At 40.3% G+C, this 24,980-nt stretch overlaps 1 protein-coding gene across 2 annotated transcripts in view; it reads left to right on the forward strand.

Moving 5' to 3' along the window:
* The window catches only part of RBFOX1 (RNA binding fox-1 homolog 1), a 438,314-nt gene that overhangs the window by 230,357 nt on the left and 182,977 nt on the right, over window positions 1–24,980 (forward strand). For both annotated transcript variants that reach the window (XM_070760820.1, XM_070760821.1), the window contains 2 exons: window positions 10,024–10,116; window positions 12,274–12,334. In XM_070760820.1, the coding sequence (XP_070616921.1) occupies window positions 10,024–10,116; window positions 12,274–12,334 (154 nt within the window). The remainder of the gene's footprint in view (window positions 1–10,023; window positions 10,117–12,273; window positions 12,335–24,980) is intronic.

Here is a 24,980-nt window from a genome sequence, read left to right on the forward strand (position 1 = left end):
CTGGTCACATGGCCTCCAATCCAGCCCCACAAAATAAGCCACGCCCACAGTCTGGTAGTAAAAAAATTTGCAGCACTTCACTGTTTAACCCCAAAAACATTACCCTTATATTATCTACTGTTGACCTCTCCCGATTCCTAAGAGGTCACTGAGGGGCATGCATAAGTGCACCAGCATGCCTTCCATCCCCAGTCCTAATGTTTCTCTCTTACTAGCAGGGGTAGGCTGCTGCCCAGACAGGAGGGGGGGGGGACGCAGTGGAGTAGAAAAAATGAAGCTCCACCCCCGAGCACCCAATTTGCACTGAAAGATGTTGAAAGAAAATGCAGGACGTCCTGCATAAGCCACGCCCACAGTGTGGTAGTGAAAGTTTTGGTAGCCCTTCACTGCTTACTAGTATCATGTATATAAATATTGTTATATCTTTGTATACAAACAAATAAATAAATAAGATCATTCCTCATATATTGTTTTTTTTTCCAAAAAGCAACTGGACTGTTGTTGTTTTTCCTTGAGAAAGAAGAAGACAATGTTTCAGTTCTCCTCTATAAAGCTTCATTGATTCTGACAGGAGAGTGGGAGGGTGTTGGAAGGATTAGTTTTGACAGGATGGATGGATGGTGGGATTGGAAGGATATTTTTTCTCCCCAGTCCTTTGGTCATTATCACTCTCCGGTGGTGGGTTCCTACCGATGCTCCACAGGTAGGAACCCACCAATGACGCAATTTTCTGTGATTTTTTTTTCCTGGCGTCTCCATGTTGGAAGAAGTCCTCCCTCCCGCCCTTGTCTTAAAGTTGACCTTTATTCTTCATCCAAAGCACAGCTGAGAAGCTCCTTCACAGGAGATGCTGGGGGAAAAAATTTCCAGATATTTCATCATCAGTGGATTCAGGAGCGGGCTACCATTCCCGGCCCTACCGGAATAGGCCAGGAGCGCCCCCCCCCCCACTTACCCCCCTCGCGTGCATGCGCCAAGTGCAATTTCTGGTTTTTTTTCTCTTCTGCGCATGTGCAGAAGCAACCCCCCCCCAGAAATGAGCCCCCACACCGCCTGCTTGCTGCCATTCTCCTCGCTTGCCTCTCACTCTTGGGGCAAATGGTGAGGAAGTACAGGCGGTGGGGGGAGCCAGCACGAGAGGTGACCAAGGGGCGAACGGCAGGGGAAGGCTGCGCTCGCGGCAGGGCAGGGCAAGCATAGGTCTAGGGAAGCACCGGTGGTGCATGCATGCGCATGCACACCTGGCATCACCACCGGTGCTAGCCTACATGGAACATGGTCGCCACCGGAACCGCGTTCCCCACCACTGAGGCTGGGGCCCACAACTGAGTGGATTCCTTATCAGTGCAGCGTTCTAGACTGCACTAGTAGGAACCCACCACTGGGACTCCCTCTGATAGCCCTTGAAGCCATTTGGCAGTTTATCTGTGCCCTCAGAGTCACCTGAATCAGAGTGCAATTGGTTGTGGAATCTTCTTGGAACAGGTGAAAGCAGTGTGTTTTGGATTGGGGATTGGAGGTACAGTGGTACCTCTACTTATGAACCTAATTCGTTCTGTGACCAGGTTCTTAAGTAGAAAATTTTGTAAGAAGCAATTTTTCCCATAGGAATCAATGTAAAAGCAAATAATGTGTGTGATTAGGGAAACCACAGGGAGGGTGGAGGCCCTGTTTCCTCCCAGGAGATTCCTAGAGAGGCCCCACAGAGGCTTCTCTCCACCTTTTCCGGCCCTATTTCCTCCAAAGAGATTCCTAGAGAGGCCCCACGGAGGTTTCTCCCTACCTTTTCCGGTTACAGTTTCGGAGGCCCGGGTTTGTAAGTGGAAAATGGTTCTTGAGAAGAGGCAAAAAAAATCTTGAACACCCGGTTCTTATCTAGAAAAGTTCGTAAGTAGAGGCATTCTTAGGTAGAAGTACCATTATATCTTATCCCTCCCCCTCTGTTGACATATATGGCCTCTCTTATCCCTCTTTCAAACCAATGGCCTTCTATATCCAGAATGTGGACTTTGCTGTTTTCAAAAGAGCAGCCATTATCTTTCAAATGCAGATGGATTGCAGAATCCAATCCTGGTGGGTTTGTTCTCCTCTGTCCTGTGGGGGGTTCCCAGTTTGGACCAGCTTGCCTGAACTGGTAGCGATCCGCTGGTGATGTCATAATGACATCACAGAACTGTTTCGGTCAGTGTCAGTCTGTGGGTGCCACCATGTTTTAAATTTTTTTAATTTTTTTTTAAAATGATTTTTTAAAAAAAAAATCCTTTTGAGCATGTGCAGAAGCTGAGTTTCTGGCACTATGCATACATTCGCCATGTTGTTTTCAGCTTTTCCCCCGGATTTTTCTGCACTGCCCATGCGCATATGCGCAAAGTGTGTTCATGCACATGAGACATGACCATACAACATGAGAGGAAGCAAACCACCCCATGTGCCATGTGCCAATGGTTGTTTGATTTGTACAGATCTGCACATGTCTCATTGCATTGCACTGCATATATCTCATTGTTCAGCTAAACAGTCCAGTTGCCTTTTGAAAAGCCACCTTTGAGACAACTATGACCTGGATGACTGAGCATCTCCACAGAGAAAATCAAGATCTCTTTCTTTGAAATAAAACACTACTCCACTTAAGCTTGGGAGCAAATCCGGTATGACAATTAGGAATTAAGGCAAAACAGCCAAATCAAATAAAGATTAAATTCCTACCCTGCTCCTCTCCCACCTACCACACACAATTTTTGCTCTCTGTAAAATCAGGTGGGAAACATTGCAGGGAGTTTATTAAAAAAAATATTAAAATGATGTTTTCAGAACAGAACAATTAGAGCTGCTCAAATCTCCTTGCTATTCATCTTTTTAATATCCCCCCAAGTTTTAAAATATAGTCAAATTTATTCAAGAGTCCCTGGAGAACCTCCGTTCATTCCAAGGGAGAGTTATAGGGAAAGATCATTTTCTCACTAGCACATGTCTAGTCAGCGTGGCTGCTGAGCATGGGAGAACTCTGGCAGACTATCAAGAAGGGAAATCCCATCTCACCATCCCTGTTGATGTTAGCAAGGGTAAGAGGTCATCTCCTAGATCCCTCCCTTATGGAGTTCTTCAGGGGTCGGTTCTCTCCCCGCTGCTGTTTAATATCTACATGAAACCACTGGGTGAGATTATCCGAGGGCACAAGGTGACTTACCATCAGCATGCTGATGATACTCAGCTGTACATCTCCAATCATGTCCAATCATGTCATGAAACAGTGGAAGTAATGTGCCAGTGTCTGGAGGCTGTTGGGGTCTGGATGGGTGTTAACAGGCTCAGACTCAACCCTAACAAGACAGAGTGGCTGTGGGTTCTGCCTCCCAAGGACCCTTCCATTTGTCTGTCCATTACTCTGGGGGGGATGACTTCTGACCTCCTCAGAGAGGGTCTGTAACTTGGGCATCCTCCTCAATCCACAGCTGACTTTGGATCATCATCTTTCAGATGTTGTGAGGGGGGCGTTTGCCCAGGTTTGCCTGGTGCACCCGTTGTAGCCCTATTTGGACAGGGAATTTCTACTCACAGTCACTCATACCCTTATCACCTCAAGATTTGATTACTCCAATGCTCTCTACATGGGGCTACCTTTGAAGAGTGTTTGGAAACTGCAAGTTGTGCAAAATGTAGCTGTGTGAGTGGTCATGGGCCTTCCTAGACCTGCTCATGTTTCTCCAACACTCCGTGGACTGCCTTGGTTGCTGATTGGTTTCCGGTCACAATTCAAAGTGTTGGTAATGACCTATAAAGCCCTACATAGCATTGGTCCAGATTACTTACTGGACCGCCTTCTGCCGTATGAGTCCCAGCAGCCGGTTAGGTCCCACAGAGTTGGCCTTCTCTAGGTCCCACCAACCAGACAATGTCACTTGGTGGGGCCTAGTGGAAGAGCCTTCTCTGTGGGGGGCCCGGCACTCTGGAATCAGTTCCCCATGGAGATTCACACTGGCATCACCCTCCTTGTCTTCCACAAAAGTTTTAAGACTCATTTATGTCACCAAGCTTGGAGCGATTAGATCTTGGCCCCCTGGCCAATGAATGTTTTGTATAGTCAATGTCTGAATGGGTACAATTGATTTTTAACAAAATTGGAGATTTTAGATTAGTTTATTTAGTTTAATTAATTGGATTTAGCCATTGTATTTTATTGTTTCCTTTTATATGTTGTAAGCCACCCTGAGTCCTCGGAAAAGGACAGCATATAAATAAAATAAATAAATAATAAAATAAATATAATTTTAAGGGTCCTCCAACTTGAATTATACCCCATGTCAGCCCCGGAGTCATTTTTTTCTCCTGGCATCTTCAGGGTCACTACAGCAGAGACCCTTGAAATGGAAGGAGGGGAGATAATAATGATAATAATACCGTAATTTATTAGATTTGTATGTCGCCCCTCTCCAAGGACTCGGGGTGGCTCACAACAATAATAAAGTAAAATAAGCAGTGGTACAAATCTAATATTAGTAAAACTGAAGTTAAAATCCCTTAATATTAAAAAAAACAATCAATACTACACAATCATACCATTCTCAGGTAGAGATAGCAAAGGGATTGGTGGTATTCAGCCGGTTCAGGGTGGTTCAGGTGAACCGGTAGCAGAAAATTTGAGTAGTTCAGAGAACCAGCAAATACCACCTCTGGCTGTCCCCGCTGTCCTGCCCCTGTTCTATATTCCCTTGTTTTTTACTTCAGCCGATTAGATTGCCATGCTTCAGTTTAGCTAAAAAACAGAGCTGACACCAGGACCGCATGGGCTCAGGGAGGAAAACTTCAATTTTAACTACAGGGGAAACCTGAGGCGGCTTTAGAGTGAGGTTTCCCCAGATGTGTCCATATGATCTACCATTCTACCTAATAAATCTGTACTTTGAGAAATATGCCAGCCTTGGAATTCTGATTCTGTTGGGAGGGTTATTTGGAACGGTGATATTCCACTAGATTCTTGTGTGCCAGACTAATCTTTGGGATGGCTTTTCTCTTACCATCACTTCCAAAACTTATAAGAGAGAGAGAAAAAAGCAGATTTATGCAATTTATCCTTTCAGTGCACAGAAACGTAGCCAAATCATTTCTGAACACCTTATCTGTCTCCCAAAGTGGAAAAGGCCCAACCAAAAGAGTCTCCTTATCAAAGTGAGCTAGTTCTCTTCCAGAATAAAGATCTCACTGAAAAAAGATAGGTCCAAACTGATTATAAATTTTGAGTTCTTCTCCATCATTTTAGTGATTTAGTGATCAACAGAAATCACCACAAAAAACATGACAATAATGTATTGACATAACTTGTATAGGAAAACCTTTCACCTTTATATATATATGTTGAGAAACTCTATTTCTCATAATATATCATGTTCTCCATAATAGCATGTAGGCAAAATCTGTTCCCCCCCCTTCCGTGTTATTATGACTTATATCTTTCTTTTGTCCTCTGATCAAAAGTAGAACTTTTGGATGGATGAATTGATGGATGGATGGATGGATGGATGGATGGACAGATGGATGGATAGACGGATGGACAGATGGATGGACGGACAGACAGACAGACAGATAGATAATGTTCTGCTCTAGCAAATGATTATGTTTGTTTGTGTATGTGTATCTGTGTGTATATATATATATATCTATTTTCTAAAACAACAGTTTGTGTTAGAAAGCATTCTCAGTGGATCAAGTGAAGGTATTCTCTATTGAAGAAAGATCTTCCTTTGAATGTATCATTCCCTTGTTCTATTTATAGTCACCTGTTTAGGAAGGATCAAGAAGTAAGTATTCTACTTCTGTGGAAAAGCCAGCCTACAGTTCTGCTGCCTCCTTTGAAATAAATAAGGGATCTAACATTGTACTGTTGCCAAGACAAAAGTCTTCCAGTTGAGAAATGGCTATAACATGGTAGATCAATGTTTGTCACCATTTACGATTACTCATATTGCTTTTGGGTGGTAAGAATTTGGTGGGGATACATTTAGAGATGGTCTTTTATTTCCATTGTGGGCAACTTGCAAATGTTTTCTATTCACCCGAAGCATAATACTGTAAGCAAATTCTAGCAATGAATAAATTGTTCTGATATGCAGTGAATTGATGAAGGCAACCTTGGACTTATAAACCATGGTGTGAACCAAGTACGAAATGCTAACATCTCCTCCTTAGTGGAGAACCAACCTAAGCTATGAGTTAACCAGAGAAATATAGTCAATTTGGCAATTTACCCCAGTTCTCTATATTCGGCTATTTGGGCAGAAAAAACAAATCTGAATTAAAAAATAAATAAATCAGTTCTCATCTGGACCGATGAAACTCTTTCCAAGAAATTATCATTGGCTGAATGGGATGTTTTTAATATTTATTTAGCAACCAGGAAGGTATGTTGTGGCCTGTTGACTGCCAGCAGAGCTAGCTGCAGAGTCAGATGATGAGAAAGTTGGGAAGGACCTGGGCGAGCCTTTGGAAGGGTCAGATAAGGAAACAGCATTAGAGACAGAGGCAGAGAAGGGGCCTTCCATTCTCCCCCAGGTGGAGAGGGAGCTGTCTTCAGGGCCTGAGCTGGGTTGGGGGGAGGAACAGATCATCCCAGATACACATATGTATAGAGAGGAAAGGAGAGCAGAGCAAAGGAAACAAATAAGCTGGGTCTCAGGGCAAAGAAGACATAGATGTTAGCCAGCCACTCCCTGGCTGGGAAATATAGAGGAGAGGTTTGGGAGTGGCTGGTTGTCAAAGACAACAGTTCATTTCTGGTATACAGTGTTAGTATGTCTCGGTGCAGCTAGGCTGTGAGACCTTCGACATACGCAGAGCAGAGTTTAAGGTAAGAATGTGGATGTGTGAAACAGCCAGTAACGACACAGACTTAGTATGCCAAACAAGTATTATTTACATATATACATTTCTACAAGCACAAAGCAGAAATAAACAACAAACCGCACATAGCAGCATGCAGCAGAATATACTCCCCCCTCAAGGTAAAGGCAAAGAATGAATGAGTTGTCCAGCATCATCAGCTGGCGCCCTCTTATGGCAAACCAGCCAAAGTCCTTAAAGGTATATTGTATCTATAAAGGTACAAACTACAATTGGTAGTTTAAATACATGGCAACCCCAAATTACAGCAAGCAATTTGGATTCCTTGGCCAGAACCAGGTTTTTTGGGACTAATTACATTTGATTTTTTTTTGTTTATCCACATGAATAAAAGACTGTTACTACCCTGTTTTAAAAGGGTGTGTGTGTATCATTTTATTCATGAGCAAACAACTTATCATAACTCGAAAAGGCTGAGTTGGAACAGCATGTCTCATCTTGTACTGTGTAACCAAGTCTTCAGAGGTCAGCAGCCTCCCCTTAACCTTCCACATTGCTGTTAAATCAGAAAATCAAAAATCAGCTGCTAAAAAAGACATCCTGCTTTCAGAAGTCAAGGAGAGGATTTTTCCTTGCAGTGATAGAAAATATACGTAGCTCAGGAAAGCAGTGTAGAATTTTTTTGAGCTTGGCTGTTCATTTTCTGAGGATTCCTCACCCACACAGATAATATATTCAGGGCTGTGATCTTGTAGAACATCTTCAAGTGATTAGAGTTTCCCTTAATCCTGAAGCAATGCTTGTTGTAAGATGACCTGAGTCTCAGGAGAAGGGCAGCCTAGAAATCAGAGAAACAGACAGATAGACAAACAAATAAAATGTGGAGATATTATCTATCCAATTTCTCCACCCACAAATTGGGCAGAGTCAATTTTGGTTGGCTCTTTTAAAAATAATAATATAAAAATGTAAATGGGACGCTAGCCCATTGCAAATTATCAGCTTTTAGGGGGAATCAAAATAATTCTTCTTTGGGGGGGGGATCAAAATAATTCTTCTTTGGGGGGATCAAAATAATATATTCCAAAGAGACCTCATTACATTCTTAGAAAAAATAGTTGTAAATTGTTAAATTGTTGGTGGCTTCCGTGCAGTGCTTTGTTTTGAGGTATCTACTTGTTCAGAACAGCTGCAAGAACATCAAAGAAAGGGAAGAAAAATATGTAATTATAAATAGACCACATTTTTAGGTTATCGGGTGGGGGACAATAATCTCACCAATTAGCTTTTGAGACTTTGGTCTATTGTAATTACACTCTGTAAATGTTCAAGCATCTCAGAGTAGCCATTTGGTCAGAATGTTCTCAAAATTTTGCATCTGTTCATTGGCCAGATAAAATAAAACCCAATGTTCTTTCTGGTTCTAATAATAATAATAATAATAATAATAATAATAATAATAATAATAATAATAATAATAATAGTTGTTGTTGTTATTATTATTATTATTATTATTATTATTATTATTATTATTATTATTATTATGTCAATACAACACAGCAAGCAAGATCACCATGCTGGATTTCGTATTTCATCACCACTCGGGCGCTTCCCAAGCACCTAGGAGTACGTGATGTAACGGCGAATTATGTTTGCCGATCCCAGTAAAGCGGCCTTTTGCAATTGACAGATGGAGATTTTGTCAATTCCGATGGTTTTCAAATGTCCGCTGAGATCCTTTGGCACTGCGCCCAGCATGCCAAGTACCACTGGGACCACTTTCATTGGCTTATGCCAGAGTCGTTGCAGCTCAATTTTTAGATCTTCGTATTTCACTAATTTCTCTAGCTGCTTCTCCTCAATTCTGCTGTCCCCTGGGATTGCGATGTCGATGAGCCATACTTTCTTTTTCTCCACAATCAGGATGTCTCATCTATTATGCTTCAGAATTCGGTCAGTCTGAAGTCAGAAGTCCCACAGTAATTTTGCTTGCTCATTTTCAACCACTTTTTTGGGCTTATGATCCCACCAATAATTATCCCTATTATTATTATTATTATTATTATTATTATTATTATTATTATTATTTAGATTTATATGCAACCCCTTTCCGAGGACTTGTCAGTGAACTCTCAATTTATTTCAGGAGATGGGCAAACCAACTTGGTTCCAACACTTCACTGCATACAGAACACAAACTATTTCAATCAACCTTGTGACAAATGTCTACTACTACTGAATGAAAAGCACTGCAGATATTGTTCAGAACTGATTATTTGCTCTCTGATCTGTATTATCTATTTATTCATGCTACATTATTATAGTAAATGTAGAAAGGTTATGTTTAGTTTCAAACCCAATTCTGTTTTGTTGGTAGTTCTTTTTTGTTCGTTTGTTTTCCTCTCTGTTTCCCCTCCTCTCATTTTATTTTCTTTAAGACCAAAAGAAGTAAATACAGTAGATGACATCCCAATTATAAACAACTCCAGTGTTGCATGTGAGAAATTATTATTATTATTATTATTATTATTATTATTATTATTATTATTATTATTTTGCTCCACAATGACACATCGAACTAGCCAATATATTCAATTGGGTTTGCATTGATTGCTGAAATCGGTACCCACATTTTAATTTGCACAAAGTTTATTATTATGTTGATCAGATCTGCATGTCCTTAAAAAGTGGTTCACTTTTTGTTTCTCTATTTCTCTCTCTCTCATCGTTTTCTTCTTAGTTTTGTTTTCAATGTGATGACATGGTTCCATTGATTTTGAACTTGTTTTGTTTTTTCTTTTTGTTTTATTAGATTTCTTTTCCCCTGTAGTGAAAATTTAGAGAAAAAAAAATGAAAGGTATTTGGTGTTCATTCTTTGATATTCTTCAGGAGGCGATAAACTAACTCGTTGAAAAGAAAGATTTAAAAAAAAGTTGTTGACATTGGTTGCCTTACTTAATTGCACATCTTGGGTATGATTATGATTTCTTTCTAATTTGCATGTTTGTAGAAAATTGAAGACAGAAGGAGAGCCAATTTAAATGAAAGAGTGAGTGAGAGAGGAGATAAAGAAAGGGAGGCAGGGAGAAAGAAAGAAAGAAAGAAAGAAAGAAAGAAAGATGAGCAAAGAAGTGATTGTCTGAAATAATGATATGCATGTTATTTTCCCTTTTCCCACCTGCATGCAGGGATTTGGTTTCGTTACTTTCGAAAATAGTGCTGATGCGGAAAGGGCGAGGGAGAAATTACATGGCAACGTGGTAGAGGGCCGTAAAATCGAGGTGCATGTTCAAAATATTTTCCTTTTCATCTTTTTTATAAATGTTTGCCTCACTCTCATCCGTTGTTTCAGATCCATCATTAACGTCTCTTCTGTGCTTCCCTTTTCCTTCCCATTGAGATATTTTATATATATATATATGTATATAAATATATATATATACACACACACATATATATATGGAATATGTTATATATAGTTACGATTACGACATATTATATAATAAGATACAATATTGTATAATGTACAATTTTATATATATATATTATATGTATGTAGCTACGTATATGTATGTATATATGTATATATATACTTGGCCTATCTTGGTTTGGTTATTTTATGATTTCCTTTCCGTCTGTTTTTCTTTTTTGCATTTTTTTCAGTTTTTGTTTTTTTTAACCATTGTAATTACAGCTAAAAAGAAAAAGAAAATTGTATGCCAGACGTGTGATGAGCTTTAATACCATGCTATGATCTGAAAGGTTTTGTGAGCTAATGGGTGCAATAGATTTAAAACAAAAAAATTGGAAACATTTTCAAAATTAAATGTTGAAGCAAAACAATAAGGCATTATTTTATTTGTGTGCGTGTGTGTGTCCTTAACATTTTTTTGTTTGAAATTTTATTTGGGAATTCTATTTCTTTTTGGTTTTTCCCCTCCTTTTCTTTTCATTGCAGGTTTGATGCAGGATTTACAGTGGCTTTCCAAATTATCTTTTGGCTACCCCAGAAAAATTCCCATTTGAATAGGCGTCCACTTAGATTTAACAAACAAACAGACAAACAAACGTAGACTTTTGTTCCATTTTGGACGGATGCCCAGCTAAGTTCTCAGAAGGTTTAAAGTTCCTTCTAATTTTCACTCCTCCAAGAGATCCCCTCATTGCATATAAAGATGTATAGATAAATCTATCTATCTATCTATATCTTTAAACCACTGGATCCAATTCAACACTGCCTGAGTTGTATTTGTTAGAAACTTAAAAGCGAAAAAAAAGAAAGAAAGAAAGAAAAGCCAATTGAAAATTGCTGTCGTTTTTGAGTAAGATGTTGCATATTTTGCCTTTCCATTCTCCCTTTTCGGCGGTAGCTCTTAGTGCCCTCACCATCTCAGTACCCATGGTAACTGTATACATGCCCCATGCTGGCGATGGTGCTGACTGGTAAGTGGATAAGTCCATCTACCGTTTCACGTCTCTTTTTTTAAAGCGCTGATATTTACCACATGAATTTTTTTGACTTGTCGTCTTAAGTTTTCTTGATGCTCTATTTTTTTATTTATTATTATTATTATTATTATTATTATTCTATACCTCTATCTCTATATCTCGGTACGCCTGTCCATGAGTGTCCGTTTTAAGCAAGCCTTGGAGACACTGACTGAATTTAAGGATATGAATTTTGTGCACATCTTACTCAGATCGTGAATTCCATATTGTGTTAAATAATGCACCCTCTTTTTATCCTTTCGTTAGCTGTGGTTTTTTGAAAGCTTGAATGGTTATGTTAGTTTCCTTGCAATGAATAAACGAGGCTCATGTCCCCCCCCCCCCCCGGTATTGAATGCTACATGTTGCTTTTCCAATGGTACATCTTGAAAGGGTTATGTTGCACACTGCTAAGATTTGTCCTTCTTTTTATTTCATTTTTACTTTTTTGTTCTCTTTTTTGGTGTTACTTATTTTCTTCCCTCTGCGTACCTTGTCTCTTTCCCCTTTCTACTCCACTGCATGCTCTTTCATACAGTTTGTTTTTTTTTAAAAAAACGTTCCGTTTTTAAATATTTTATCGTTTCAGTGTTACCATGGAATAAAAAAAAGCGCATGCTCTTAAATCTTCAATTATGCAAAGCCTTTTAATTTGCTTTTAATGTCTCTTTATTAAACTTTAAAGGAAATGATGTTACTTTATTGAAATGATTTGTAAGTTTTATAAAATGATGATGAGAGTACATGTAATTATAAATTGTATGATTTTGTTATGCGCCTCCTGCCTTTTATTAGTTTTGTTATTATTATTTTTTTAATTTGGGGGAAATAAATTAAATTGCATTTTAAACATGACTAATGCCAAAAATAAAGCATGCATTCATTACTATCATGGACATTTTTTTAATCTCGAAGAAGTGGTACTGATTTCTTGTTTTCTATGTGCTTAGGTAAATAATGCAACAGCACGGGTCATGACGAATAAGAAGACAGTTAACCCTTACACAAATGGTAAGAACTGGAAATTGGGGTTTTTTCTTTTAGTTTCCATCTCCTGATTTGCCTAAGGTAGGACTACATAAACTTATCCTGATCAGCTAAAAAGCCACTGTGACGCATTGGTTAGAGTGCAGTACTGCAGGCTACTTCTGCTGACTGCAATTTGGCAGTTCAAATCTCACCAGGCTCAGGAAATTTTATATTTAATATTATAGTTTATATTTAAATACTCTATGTGGTCACCCTTCCATCCAGTTGCTTGAGACACGGTGGCATGGTTAGAGTGCAGTACTGCAGGCTACTTCTGCTGCCTGATGGCTGCCTGCAATTTGGCAGATAGAATCTCATGCGCAGAAGCAAAAAACCCCTGTACTTTTTACCGGAATTGCGCCAGTTGTGCGTGCATGGCGCTTGCAAGCCCGACGACAATAGAGCTAAGCTACATACTCCATTCCCGCCACCAGAATGGCATTCCCGCTGTTCCAGTGCCTAGCTTATCCCTGGTCTAAGTGCTATTGCTATAGGAGCCATGGTGGCACAGTGGTTAGAATGAAGGCTACATTTACTGACTGCCGGCTGCCTGCAATTTGTCAGTACAAATCTCACCAGGCTCAGAGTTGACTTAGTCTTCCATCTTTCTGAGGTGAGTAAAATAAGGACCTGGATTGTTGGGGGTAAGATGCCGAATCTGTAAACTGCTTAGAGAGAGGTGTAAAGCACTGTGAAGTGGTATATAAATCTAAGTGCTATTGCTATTGCTAAATGAAGGAAATCCTCAAGAAAAGGAGGAGAAAGAAGGGGAAAAGCCATCCTCCAATCAGTTTGAATTTACAGAGGCTGGGGAAAGAACAACTGGCTGAGAACTGTGAGTTTGAGTAAGAAAAGGGGGAGAAAGAAGGGGAAAAGCCATCCTCCAATCAGTTTGAATTTACAGAGGCTGGGGAAAGAACAACTGGCTGAGAACTGTGAGTTTGAGTAAGAAAAGGGGGAGAAAGAAGGGGAAAAGCCATCCTCCAATCAGTTTGAATTTACAGAGGCTGGGGAAAGAACAACTGGCTGAGAACTGTGAGTTTGAGTAAGAAAAGCAGGAGAAAGGAATCATATAACTGAACATTCAACTCCACCCAAACAGGATACAGCTCTCTCACCACATTCCCATAATTCAATGCCTGGGGAGGGCAAAAATTGCCTCCCTTACCCCCATGGAGGCCCTCTGGAGGCCGAAACAGCCCATTTCCCAATTTCTGGTGGGCCTGTTTTTCACCCTCCCCTGGCTCCAGAGGCTTCCCTGGACCCTGGGCAGGCAAAAACACCCTCTCCCATCCAGAGGAGGTCCTCTGGGAGCCAAAAATGCCCTCCCAAAGCCTCCGTGCAAAGCAAAAGTCTAGCTGTCTGGGTTGCACATGTGTGCTGGAGCTGAGCTAGGGCAATGGCTCACATGCTGGCAGATATGGCTCCACGTGCCACCTATTGTACCTGTGCCATAGATTCGCCATCACTGCTTTAGCCTTTTAGTTTTAGAAGAAGTGCTGTGATCAAGCAGGCAGCTGAACCTTCTCTTCTGACACCTAGCCAAATACTCTAATTTCTGCCCTTGTCATATGTCAGTTAAAGAATTATTAAAAAGTTACTGCAGACTGGATCTTTTGTTGTACTTTGTCGCAGCAGCAGAAACTTTTCTGTCTCTATACATTCCTTGTTTTCTCCCCCTTGGGGTATCAATTTCAGTTTTTGAACAATTTTTTTTTGAACGCCTTGGAACTGAGCATATTGCAACCTTTCATTTGGCCTGTTTCCAATATCCTGTAGCTTTCTAAAGAAGTATCTGATATCCCTGACTTTTCTTCAAAAAAAGAGAGAGGAGATTTTACGCAGCTTGATCAAGAAAGAATCAAAAGCAAAGTATTTATTTTTATCCTTCACATATTATGCAGTTCATTCGTGAAATATTTTCCTTCCCTCATTGACAGTGGGGTAAAGATAAATGGAGGTTTCTGTGGGTTGTTTTTAAATGATCCTGTCATGGACCCATCATGGCAAAGTTAAAAACAAAATATGACCTAGGTTTGACATATCATGATTAAGTTACTTACAATACATCGTGGAGAAAGTCTGGTTTGCAAAATTTTCTGGTTTTTCTTGGAAAAGACTGGTTTCTCCCTGGACTACCTTGATTTAAATATAGTTAATAGTAATAGATAGATCTGGTAAATTTTTGGTGGTCTCACTTCTAAGCAGTAGGAGGTATGATCCTGCTTACTTGTAGCTTTTCAAGAGCTCCAACTTTCCCAAGATATTAGACTTTGTTTTCTTTTTCCCCCCCTTCTAATATGCTTTCTTTAAAAAAAGAAAAGAAAAAAATGATGAGTTGTGATAGGGAATTTGAAGAACTGAAGATTTCAAATGATAATGAAATTTTGGATGCAAATGCAAAATTTGATAAATTCATATTCAAAAAAGAAATTCAATGAATCTCTCTTCTCCCTCTACTGCAATACCTGTTTTGTTTCAAATGTTGGTCAATAAACTTGTTTAATGAATGCATTTTCCTCATCTAAGTGACTATGCCAGAAGAGTTAAGAAAAGTACATACTGACCAAAAAAAATGGCTAAAAGATACTATTAAATTAAAAATGTGAAAAGGCTGATTATATTTATGCATATATAAATTCTATATACTGTACATGTGCAATGTATATACATATACTATATGGAAGAGAATACAGTGATACCTCGTCTTACAAACTTAATTGGTTCTGGGGTGAGGTTTGTAAGGTGAAAAGTTTGTAAGGCGAAACAATGTTTCCCATAGGAATCAGTGGAAAAGCGATTAATGCATGCAAGCCCAAAACTCACCCCTTTTGCCAGCCAAAGTGCCTGTTTTTGCGCTGCTGGGATTCTCCTGAGGCTCCCCTCCATGGGAAACCCCACTTCCAGACTTCCATGTTTTTGTGATGCTGCAGGGAAATCCCAGCAGGGGAATCCCATCAGTGTAAAAATGGGTGCTTTGCTGGCAATGGAAATCCGGAGGTGGGGTTTCCCAGCAGTTTTCGCAGCATCGTAAAAACATGGAGGTCCTCGAAACCCCACCTCCGGACTTCCATGTTTTTGTGATGTTGCGATTTCGCTGAGGCTGCCCTTGCTGGGAAACCCCACCTCTGGACTTCCGTTGCCCACAAAGCGCCCGTTATTGCACTGCTGGGATTCTCCTGCTGGGATTCTCCTGCTGGGATTCCCCTGCAGCATCGCAAAAATGCAAAAGTCCAGAAGTGGTGTTTCCCATGGAGGGGAGCCTCAGGGGAATCCCAGCAGTGCAAAAACGGGTACTTCGCTGGCAACAGAAGTCCGGAGGTGGGGCATCCCAGTGGCAACGGCTTGGGTTTGTAAGGTGAAAATACTTTGGAAGAAGAGGCAAAAAAATCTTAAACCCTGGGTTTGTATCTTGAAAAGTTTGAGTGACGAGGAGTTTGTAAGATGAGGTATCACTGTATATAAAAGCCAAATACTACTCACTCATCATGAGATCTCTAGAACTGTAAAGCCTACAAATTTGAAAATTGGCATATGTGTTCCTCTTGGCTTTTAGGATTTTCTGAAATGACCATCAGATGATTAGTATTTCAGATACAGTAATTATATCCACACATTCTGATGCTAAGCAGTTAGATGTTCTACTCCCCCTCCCCACTTGAAAGGAACTCTGTCCCAACTGCCAGTTGTCTTATATTAACATGCTCTGATGCTATGGAATTACACATTCTACTTTATGTTTTCAGGCTTTAAATGTCAATTCATCATGCTCGATCATATGCAGTGAAGCACAGGTGTCCAGCTACTATATAATAAGAGAAAGTCGTTTGGTTAATAACCACAATAAGGGCAAGTAAAGATACAAGCTAAATTATATTTCTTCCTCATCCAGGCACTATCTGCTTAAGAGACAGGTTGTTTTTCCCCTTTCCTGTCTGTTCTAAAAGTTTCTACCTGAGATACGTGTTGTGACAGCAAGACAAATTCCAAGAAATACACCCACAGTGGTGAATTTACTTCCTCTAATGCTGAAGACTTGGTTCCTTGGCAGTTCTTCACTCGTACATGTCAAACTTCTCCTCACACTTGATTAACCCACACAGTTATGGGCCAGCAAATACTTCATTGACAAGACAAAGTAAAGTTTAATTGCTGTTATTTTCATGATAAATGAAGTCTTTGCAGAGCGAGCTTCCCCAAGTTAGATGATGCAGCCATCAAATTGGGTAGGAGATGAAATATGAGAGCAGGTTTCAGCTGAGATCATCGATCTGCATCTGCCCAAGCACCATCTCCCCCTCTCTTTCCTGAAGACAAATTGAGGCACCATTAGTGTAACTTAAAATGTCTGAGGTTATCTTTTATCCTGTTTGACAGAGAAGTCTGACAGGTGTGGAAAAACCAGCCAATATGGCTTATCCGGGCAGAAGTAAAGAATAAAAAGGATTCTAGAAAATTCCAGTAATTAAAGGCTTTTGATCAGTGGTGAAATTTACTTACCTTCTTTACTGATTCAGAAGCCGCACAATTAGCCTTCTGCATGCTTTTTCAACCTCTGCGCATGTCCAGAATCATCATTTCACCTGTGCTTTTGGTGCTTGAATACTTGGCTAAGATCAGCTTGGAAGATTTGGGATGAAGAAAATAAGTCTTGCATTCCTTCTTCCTTTCCTTTCCCTCTCACCCTCCTAGATTGCAGTATGGTTTCTCGCAGGGTTATATGACTTAGTTGTGTGATGACTGCAAAATTGGCAAAAATGGAATGGCGTCAGTAAAATGGAGACATCAAAATTTGTACATGTGCTTTAGAAAATGGATAGACAAAGCAGGACTCCCCTACTCTGGTTTTTGTGTTTCTCAGGAATCTTTCTTGATCAAATTTGTTTGTTTGTTTGTTTGCTTGCTTGTTTGTTTGTTTGTTTGTTTGTGTTGAAAGGGACCTTGCAGGTCATCAAGTCCAACCTCCTGCTCAAGCAGGAAACCCTATACCACCCCATCCAGATGTTCTCTTGAATATGTTGAGAGTTGGGGCATTCACAACCTCTGCTGGCAGGCCGTTCCATTGGTTGATTGCTCTGACTGTCAGGAAGTTCTTCCTTATTTTCAGGTTGAATCTCTCCTTGGTCAGCTTCCATCCCCTGTTCCTCGTCTGGCCCACTGAATTTTATAAAATTCAGCACAGCTCCATAATAAGCCCTTTTATGTTAGGAAACACAAATAAAATGGTTGTGTACAGTGATGGGCAGCCAAAGTTTTTACTGCCACACTCTGGATGTGGCTTACTTTGTGGGTGTGGCTTAATGGTCATGTCACTGGGTAGGAGTGGCTTGCTGGCCATGTGACCAGGTGGAAGTGGCTTGAAAGATCATCATTGTTCAAGTGAACTGTTAAGTCCTCGACTTACAACCTTACCAGTGTTGCTCACTGGGGTGACAATTTGCTTCACGTTTCCCATGCTCTCCTTCCTGGGTCATCCCCCCGCTTCAGGCTGGATAGCTAGGCGAACGGGGGCTGCCAGAAGCATAAATGCTGTCAGCAACACTTCCACCCACGCCTTTTGCTTGCATCTCAGGCGGGAGGTGGCTGTGTGAGGCTGGAGGGGAGCCGAGCAGGAGAGAGGGAAGCTTGTCCAAGGCCAGGAAGGAGGAAAGAGTAAAAAAGCAAGGAGCGCAGACGCAGTAGCAGGGAAAAAACAGAGAACCAAGCTGAGACCAGTAATCCAGGAAGTGACAGCCGCCGATCAGCTGGAGCTACACACACGTCTTCATTTCCGCTTCCCATTCCCATTCTGCCTGCTGCCCGACTCTGGTTGTGTATCTCTATAGCAGCAATGGTGAACCTTTTCGGCACTGAGTGCTCAAACCAGAACGTGTGCACATGCCAGAGCATAGGAAATCCAAAGACAAGCCCGCCCCAGCCACCTGGCCAGATGCAAGCCCGCCCCAGCCACCTGGCCTTTATGCACACCAGAGGGCCGGAAACCCAAAGACCAAGTGGCCGGTACGCATGCATGTCCTGGCCATCTGGCCTTTGGGTTTCTGGCATGCAAACCAGGTGGCCAGTGCAGGTTTCTGGAACTCCGGCGCATGTGAAAATCAACTGGCCGGCATGCATACATGCCACCAGAAACCAGAACTGCTGTCGGTGATGGTGCGCATGCCCACAGAGAGGGCCCTGCATGCCACCTCTGGCAAAGGTGCCATAGGTTTGCCATCACAGCTCCATAATATGCCCAGCTTCAGAATAAGCTTAACTTTGTTTACAAACAATGGCCTCCCCCATCAAATGGAATAAGAATGATGATGCTTGTCTTACTAACGTAACATGGCATCTATTGTGCATAATTAGTTATTATGGTCTGTGCTAATATTAATCATGGCCCTTACCATTGAAAGATTGACTTCTCTGTTTCGATATAGCCATGGCTTCATCATTTCCTAAAGCAAAACATTCTATTAATTTACTTATTAAAATAAATCTCAATTGCACATGGCTAATAGACGTATTTTTTTTTGCAACAAATGGAAATGGTTTGCCATTACCTTACTTTTTCTCCTTTCCTCTTTCTCATCCTCTCCTTCTCCCTTTCTTTTCCTTCCCTTTCTTTCTCTATCCCTCCCTCTTTTCCTCTTTCTCTCTCTCACACCTCTCTCTCTCTCTGTCCTTTTCTCCCATCTTCTGTGTCTCCCGTTTCCTCTTTCTCTTTCCCTCCTCTCTTCCTCTCTTCCTTCCTCCCTCTCTCTCCCTTTTCTCCCACCTCCTGTGTCCTCCTCTCCATTTCTCTCTCTCCCTTCCTCCCTCTTTCTCTCCTAGTCCCTTACACCTCCTCTCTCACATCCTCCTTTTCTCCTACCTGCTGTCTCTCTTTCCCGCGCTCTTTGTCTCTTTCACTCTCTGTGTGCATCTCTCTCCCTCTTCCTCCTTTTCTCCCACCTTCTGTCTCTCCCCTTCCCTCTCTTTTTTCTCTCCCTCTCTCTCCTTCTCTTTCTTCCTCCCTCTCACTCCTTTTCTCCCACATTCTGTCTCCCCCTTTCCCTCTCTCTCCACAACCCCCCTCACACACACTGCCAGTGTGCTTTCTGGGCCTGTCAGTCATCCATGCATCCAAGTACTTATCTGTTCCAACCCATCTTAGTTTACTTTTAATTTATTTATAGAACAAAATTAAGTCCATACCATGTTCTAAATGACTGCAATAAGAGAATAAGTAGATAGACCTTGTAAAAATGAATTTTGCTGCTGTCTTCCATTAAAAACTTGGAAAAGATTTTTGTCTGAAACTTACCAAAAGAAAATAAGTGAACTTATTTTATGGGAAAAAATATTCAGAAGTCAGTGTTGGGCGTGGTTCATTTATATATGAACTCACGTATTGTTGGGGAAACCGAGCCATTATGCTAAGCCATGAAATGATTTATTAGGGCAAGCGTGTTTTATAAGTACACCACTGCAGTTTTCTTAATCCAGGTTTAGGATTTAGTGTGTTGTGAAAGTAAAGTCCTTTTTAAGCCCATCCAATTTAAAACCAGGAAGAAGATTGTCTCTGTTCATCAAATCAAAAGAAAGTTATTCCTTCTTATTTGCAGAGTTATACGGACTTGCATTAAATGGATAAACAGAATCTCTATTTTATGAAATGGGCTGAAATTATATCCCGGTATTGAAAAAAAAGTCAATTGATACAAAGTGGGTTTTTTAAAGTAAAAGATGCCTATATTCCCCCTTCATTTAATGGTCACTTCCACAAAGTGAGTGTGTGTGTGTGTGTGTGTGTGTGTGTGTGTGTGTCTGTTTGTGTGTGTGTGTGTGCGCATGGTGGATGGGTAGTGGCTTTTTAAAAAGCTTTAAAAGGTATTTATTTATTTATTTATTTATTTATTTATTTATTATTTAGATTTGTATGCCGCCCCTCTCCGTGAACTCGGGGCGGCTCACAACAGAAATATAAACAATCGTACAAATCCAAATAGCTTCAATGAATTTAAATATTTAAAATAGTTTAAAAAAGAACCCCACTATATTAACAAACACACACACAAACATACCATACATAAATTGTACGTGGCCGGGGGAGGTGTTTCAGTTCCCCCATGCCTGACGACAAAGGTGGGTTTTAAGAACTTTACGGAAGGCAGGGAGAGTAGGGGCAGTTCTAATCTCCGGGGGGAGTTGGTTCCAGAGAGCCGGGGCCGCCACAGAGAAGGCTCTTCCCCTGGGGCCCGCCAACCGACATTGTTTAGTTGACGGGACCCGGAGAAGGCCCACTCTGTGGGACCTAATCGGTCGCTGGGATTCATGCGGCAGGAGGCGGTCTCGGAGATATTCTGGTCCGATGCCATGAAGGGCTTTAAAGGTCATAACCAACACTTTGAATTGTGACCGGAAATTGATCGGCAGCCAATGCAGACTGCGGAGTGATGGTGAAACATGGGCGTACCTAGGTAAGCCCATGACTGCTATGGCAGCTGCATTCTGCACGATCTGAAGTTTCCGAACACTTTTCAAAGGTAGCCCCATGTAGAGAGCATTACAGTAGTCAAATCTCGAGGTGATGAGGGCGTGAGTGACTGTGAGCAATGAGTCCCGGTCCAGATAGGGCCGCAACTGGTGCACCAGGCGAACCTGGGCAAACGCCCCCCTCGCCACAGCTGAGAGATGGTTTTCTAATGTGAGCTGTGAATCGAGGAGGACGCCCAAGTTGCGGACCCTCTCTGAGGGGGTCAGTAATTCCCCCCCCAGGGTAATGGACGGACAGATGGAATTGTCCTTGGGAGGCAAAACCCACAGCCACTTCGTCTTATCCGGGTTGAGCTTGAGTCTGTTGACACCCATCCAGGTCCCAACAGCCTCCAGGCACCGGCACATCACTTCCACCGCTTCGTTGACTGGGCATGGGGTGGGCAAAACAAGAGGGGAAAAGGGTGATTTTGGTATATTATGATGGAGTGTAAGATAATGGTTTTAAATGTGAATGGTTTGGGATCGGATTTGAAACGTTTTAGGATATTAAGGATGGCTAAGCAATACAAGGTGGATATTATGATTTTGACAGAAACACATAAAAGAAGGGGAGGAAGGGATAACTTGATTAATGATAGAAATTGGAAATGGGTGTTTGAGTCGAGAGGAACACAAAATAGTCGAGGCACAACGATTCTGATTCATCAGAGGGTTAATTTTGAAGAGGTGGGAATTCAGAAAGACAGAGAAGGAAGGTGGATATTTGTTAAAGGGAAAATAAATCAAAAGAAGCTGACATTAGCAGCAATTTATGCCCCAAATGTGAAAACAAAACAATTTATAATAAATACTAAGAAGAAGTTAGACAACTTTAAGGAGGGCTCAACTTTTTTGGCAGGAGATTTTAATATGCAATTAACAAATGGGACTGCAAATAGCAGGATGTTACATTTAAATAGACTTAACATGGTGGATCTACATGCAGATATTTTAAACAGAGCTACATATTATTCAGCAAGATATCACACATTTAGCTGCATAGACTACATATTAATGAATAGGGGAGGCAATATACAAGTTAAAAAAGTAGACATTAAAAGTATATGGATATCAGATCATGCCCCACTATTGGCAGAATTGGAAATAGGTCAGGAACGAAATAAAAAAAATTGGAGATATAATGCAGTTGTAACTGCTAGGGAACAAGATAAAGAGAAATTGCAAACAGAGTTATCAGAATATTTTAGAATTAATGATGTGGGTGGTATTAAACAATCAATTGTATGGGATGCATGTAAGGCCTTCATGAGGGGACAATGTATATGTATGGAAGCAGATATTAGGAAGAGGTGGGGTAGAGAGAGGGAAAGGAAGATAAGGGAAATAGATTTGATACAAGAGCAGTTAAGATTAACGAAAAGTAGAGATTGGAATAGTTTATTGAAATTGAAAAAGAAACAGTTGATGGTGTATGATGAGATTAAATGGAATAAGATGAGAATGGCGATGCGACAAAAAATACAGAGCTGGGGGACAAGATCAATGCAGCAAATGGCGAGATATCTGAAGAAGAGGAAAGAAAAATCATGTATTTTAGCATTGAGGGACACCAGTGGAGTGGTTAGATATGGTAATGACCAGTTAGAGGAGATAATGAGGAAATATTATGAAGATTTGTATAAAGAGGAGCAAGTGAAGATAGGAGTCCTCAAGGTTGGGAAAATAGTAAGTGAAGAAGATAAACAAATTTTGAATGCAGAAATTACACAAGATGAAATTGCTAGAGTAATTAAAGGGTTAAAACAAGCCAAAGCACCGGGCCCAGATGGGTTTACAGGGGAATTCTATAAAACTTATGTGAATGTTTTGTTGCCGCATTTGGGGAAATTGTTTAATAATATATTGTCAAATGGTGATATCCCGCAGACATGGAAGCTTTCAGAAATTGTTACCATTCCGAAGATGGGTCGAGATTTAAGAGAGCCTGGGTCTTACCGTCCGATCAGTTTGGCAAATCAGGATTATAAAATATTTATGAAAATACTGGCAAATAGATTATAAAATATTTTACCAAAAATAATTGAAGAGGATCAATATGGATTCGTGAAGGGAAGGAAAATAAGTGAACCAATTAGAAATGTAATGAATGTGATGCACCATGCTACCGCTACTAAAAGGAAATTGGGAATTTTGAAATTAGATGTTTATAAAGCGTTCGATAAAGTTAACCATAGTTATTTATATAAATTATGTAACAAATTAAATATGGGGGGAAAATTTTGTGAAACTATAAAAGAGATTTATAAAGGAAATGAAGCATATATAAGAGTGAATGGACAAAGAACGCACAGTATTAAAATATTAAACGGCACCAAGCAGGGATGCCCTTTGTCTCCAAAATTATTCATAATAGCAATAGAGATCTTAGCTAATAAGATAAGGCAAGATAACACTTGGGCAGGATATAGAATAGGGGAATTAGAAATGAAAATAAATTTATTTGCAGATGATGCAATTATATTGACCCAGACCCCGATGGAGATGATTAAAGGTATAATAAATATTTTACAAGAGTTTAAGCAGGAATCGGGACTGTCGGTTAATATGGAAAAATCAGAGATTATGTGTTTAAATATAGATCTGAGAGAACAGATAGAAATTAGGAAAGAATCAGGGTTGAAATTAGGACTTAAAAAAATAAAATATTTGGGAATTTGGTTATTGAAAAACCCAGTGAAAATGGAAGAGATTAATTATAGATTAATATGGAGAAAAATGTTGAAACAGATGAGGAGCTGGAAAGATAAAAAGCTAAGGAGACTCTCTAAAATAAGAGCTTTAAAAATGATGATAGCTCCCAAGATGATGTACCTATTTCAGGTGCTGTCGGGAGGGTTATCGGTATGTAAGGTTAAAGAGTGGGACAAAAAATTAAATTATTGGATTGAAGAAGATAAGAGACCAAGAACAAGAAAAAAGTGGTTAATTGCGAATGAAAAAGAGGGGGGATGGGGAGTTCCATGTTTGGAGCTGTATAGGGAAGCTTTTCAAATGGAAAGGTTAATGGAGTTGCAATTAAGTGAAAATAAATGGGCGAAATTGGAAAAACAGATAAACGGGATGAACAATAGAGAATTAATTTTTAGGAAGTGGAATAGGAGTGATATAGGTAAATTAATAGGCCCAATGAAAGGGACTATGGAAATTTGGAAAAAATGGCAAGAGAAAATAGGATTATATAAATCTAAACTGTCATCGTTTTATGTAATAAATAGAGAAAACGAAATTAACTTAAATAGGGTTATAGGAGAGTTGAAGGGAAGAGGGATAACTAAGATAGAACAGTTATACGAGAAGGATGGCAGGCCAAGTAGACATCGTATAGAATGGTGGTTAGGTAAGGGAAGGTGGCTACAAATAAATGCAATATGTAAATATCTAAATGAAAGGGAGAATAAAGAAGTATTATGGCGGGAGGAGACAGGGTTAGAGAAAATAATAAGAGAAAAAAGTGAGGGGATAAAGGCGCAAGCAACTAATATATACAAACTGCTAGTGCAGTCAGATGGGGATACGATTGATGGATGACTAAATGGTGGCAAAATGAGATATTAGTAGAGGTACAAGAAATGGAAAATATAGTAGAAGATATAAGGAAAATTAAAAATACAAGAATTAGGGAAATGAGAAGGAAAATATTACATAAGTGGTATTTCACTCCCGTTCAATTTGCACATTTTCAGCAGAATGTCAGGGGGAATTGTTGGCATGGTTGTCAAGATAAAGGAGTGTTTATGCATATGTTTTGGGAATGCCCGATAGTGCAGGAATTTTGGCAAAAAGTGAAAGAGGATATCAACAGAATGTTAAATATACAATGGACAATCACTAAGGAAATGGCAGTACTAGTAAAAAGTAATGCGATGGGAGAATTTAGAGAAATAAAAAAGCAGCAATAGAAAGCGCTCAGGCAGTAATAGTTTTGGGTTGGAAGGATGCGACAAAATGGACAATGCAAAATTGGTATAGGTACATGGTGGACCATATTCAATTTGAAATTATGGAAAAAAGGATAAATTTGGATAATGAAACTAAGTTGGGACAGCTGATGGGACGGTGGGACAAGGTAAGACGATATATGACGAGCAGAATCCGAGACCAAGCTACA

This window comes from Erythrolamprus reginae, chromosome 9 (assembly GCF_031021105.1).
Source record: "Erythrolamprus reginae isolate rEryReg1 chromosome 9, rEryReg1.hap1, whole genome shotgun sequence".
NCBI lineage: Eukaryota > Metazoa > Chordata > Lepidosauria > Squamata > Dipsadidae > Erythrolamprus > Erythrolamprus reginae.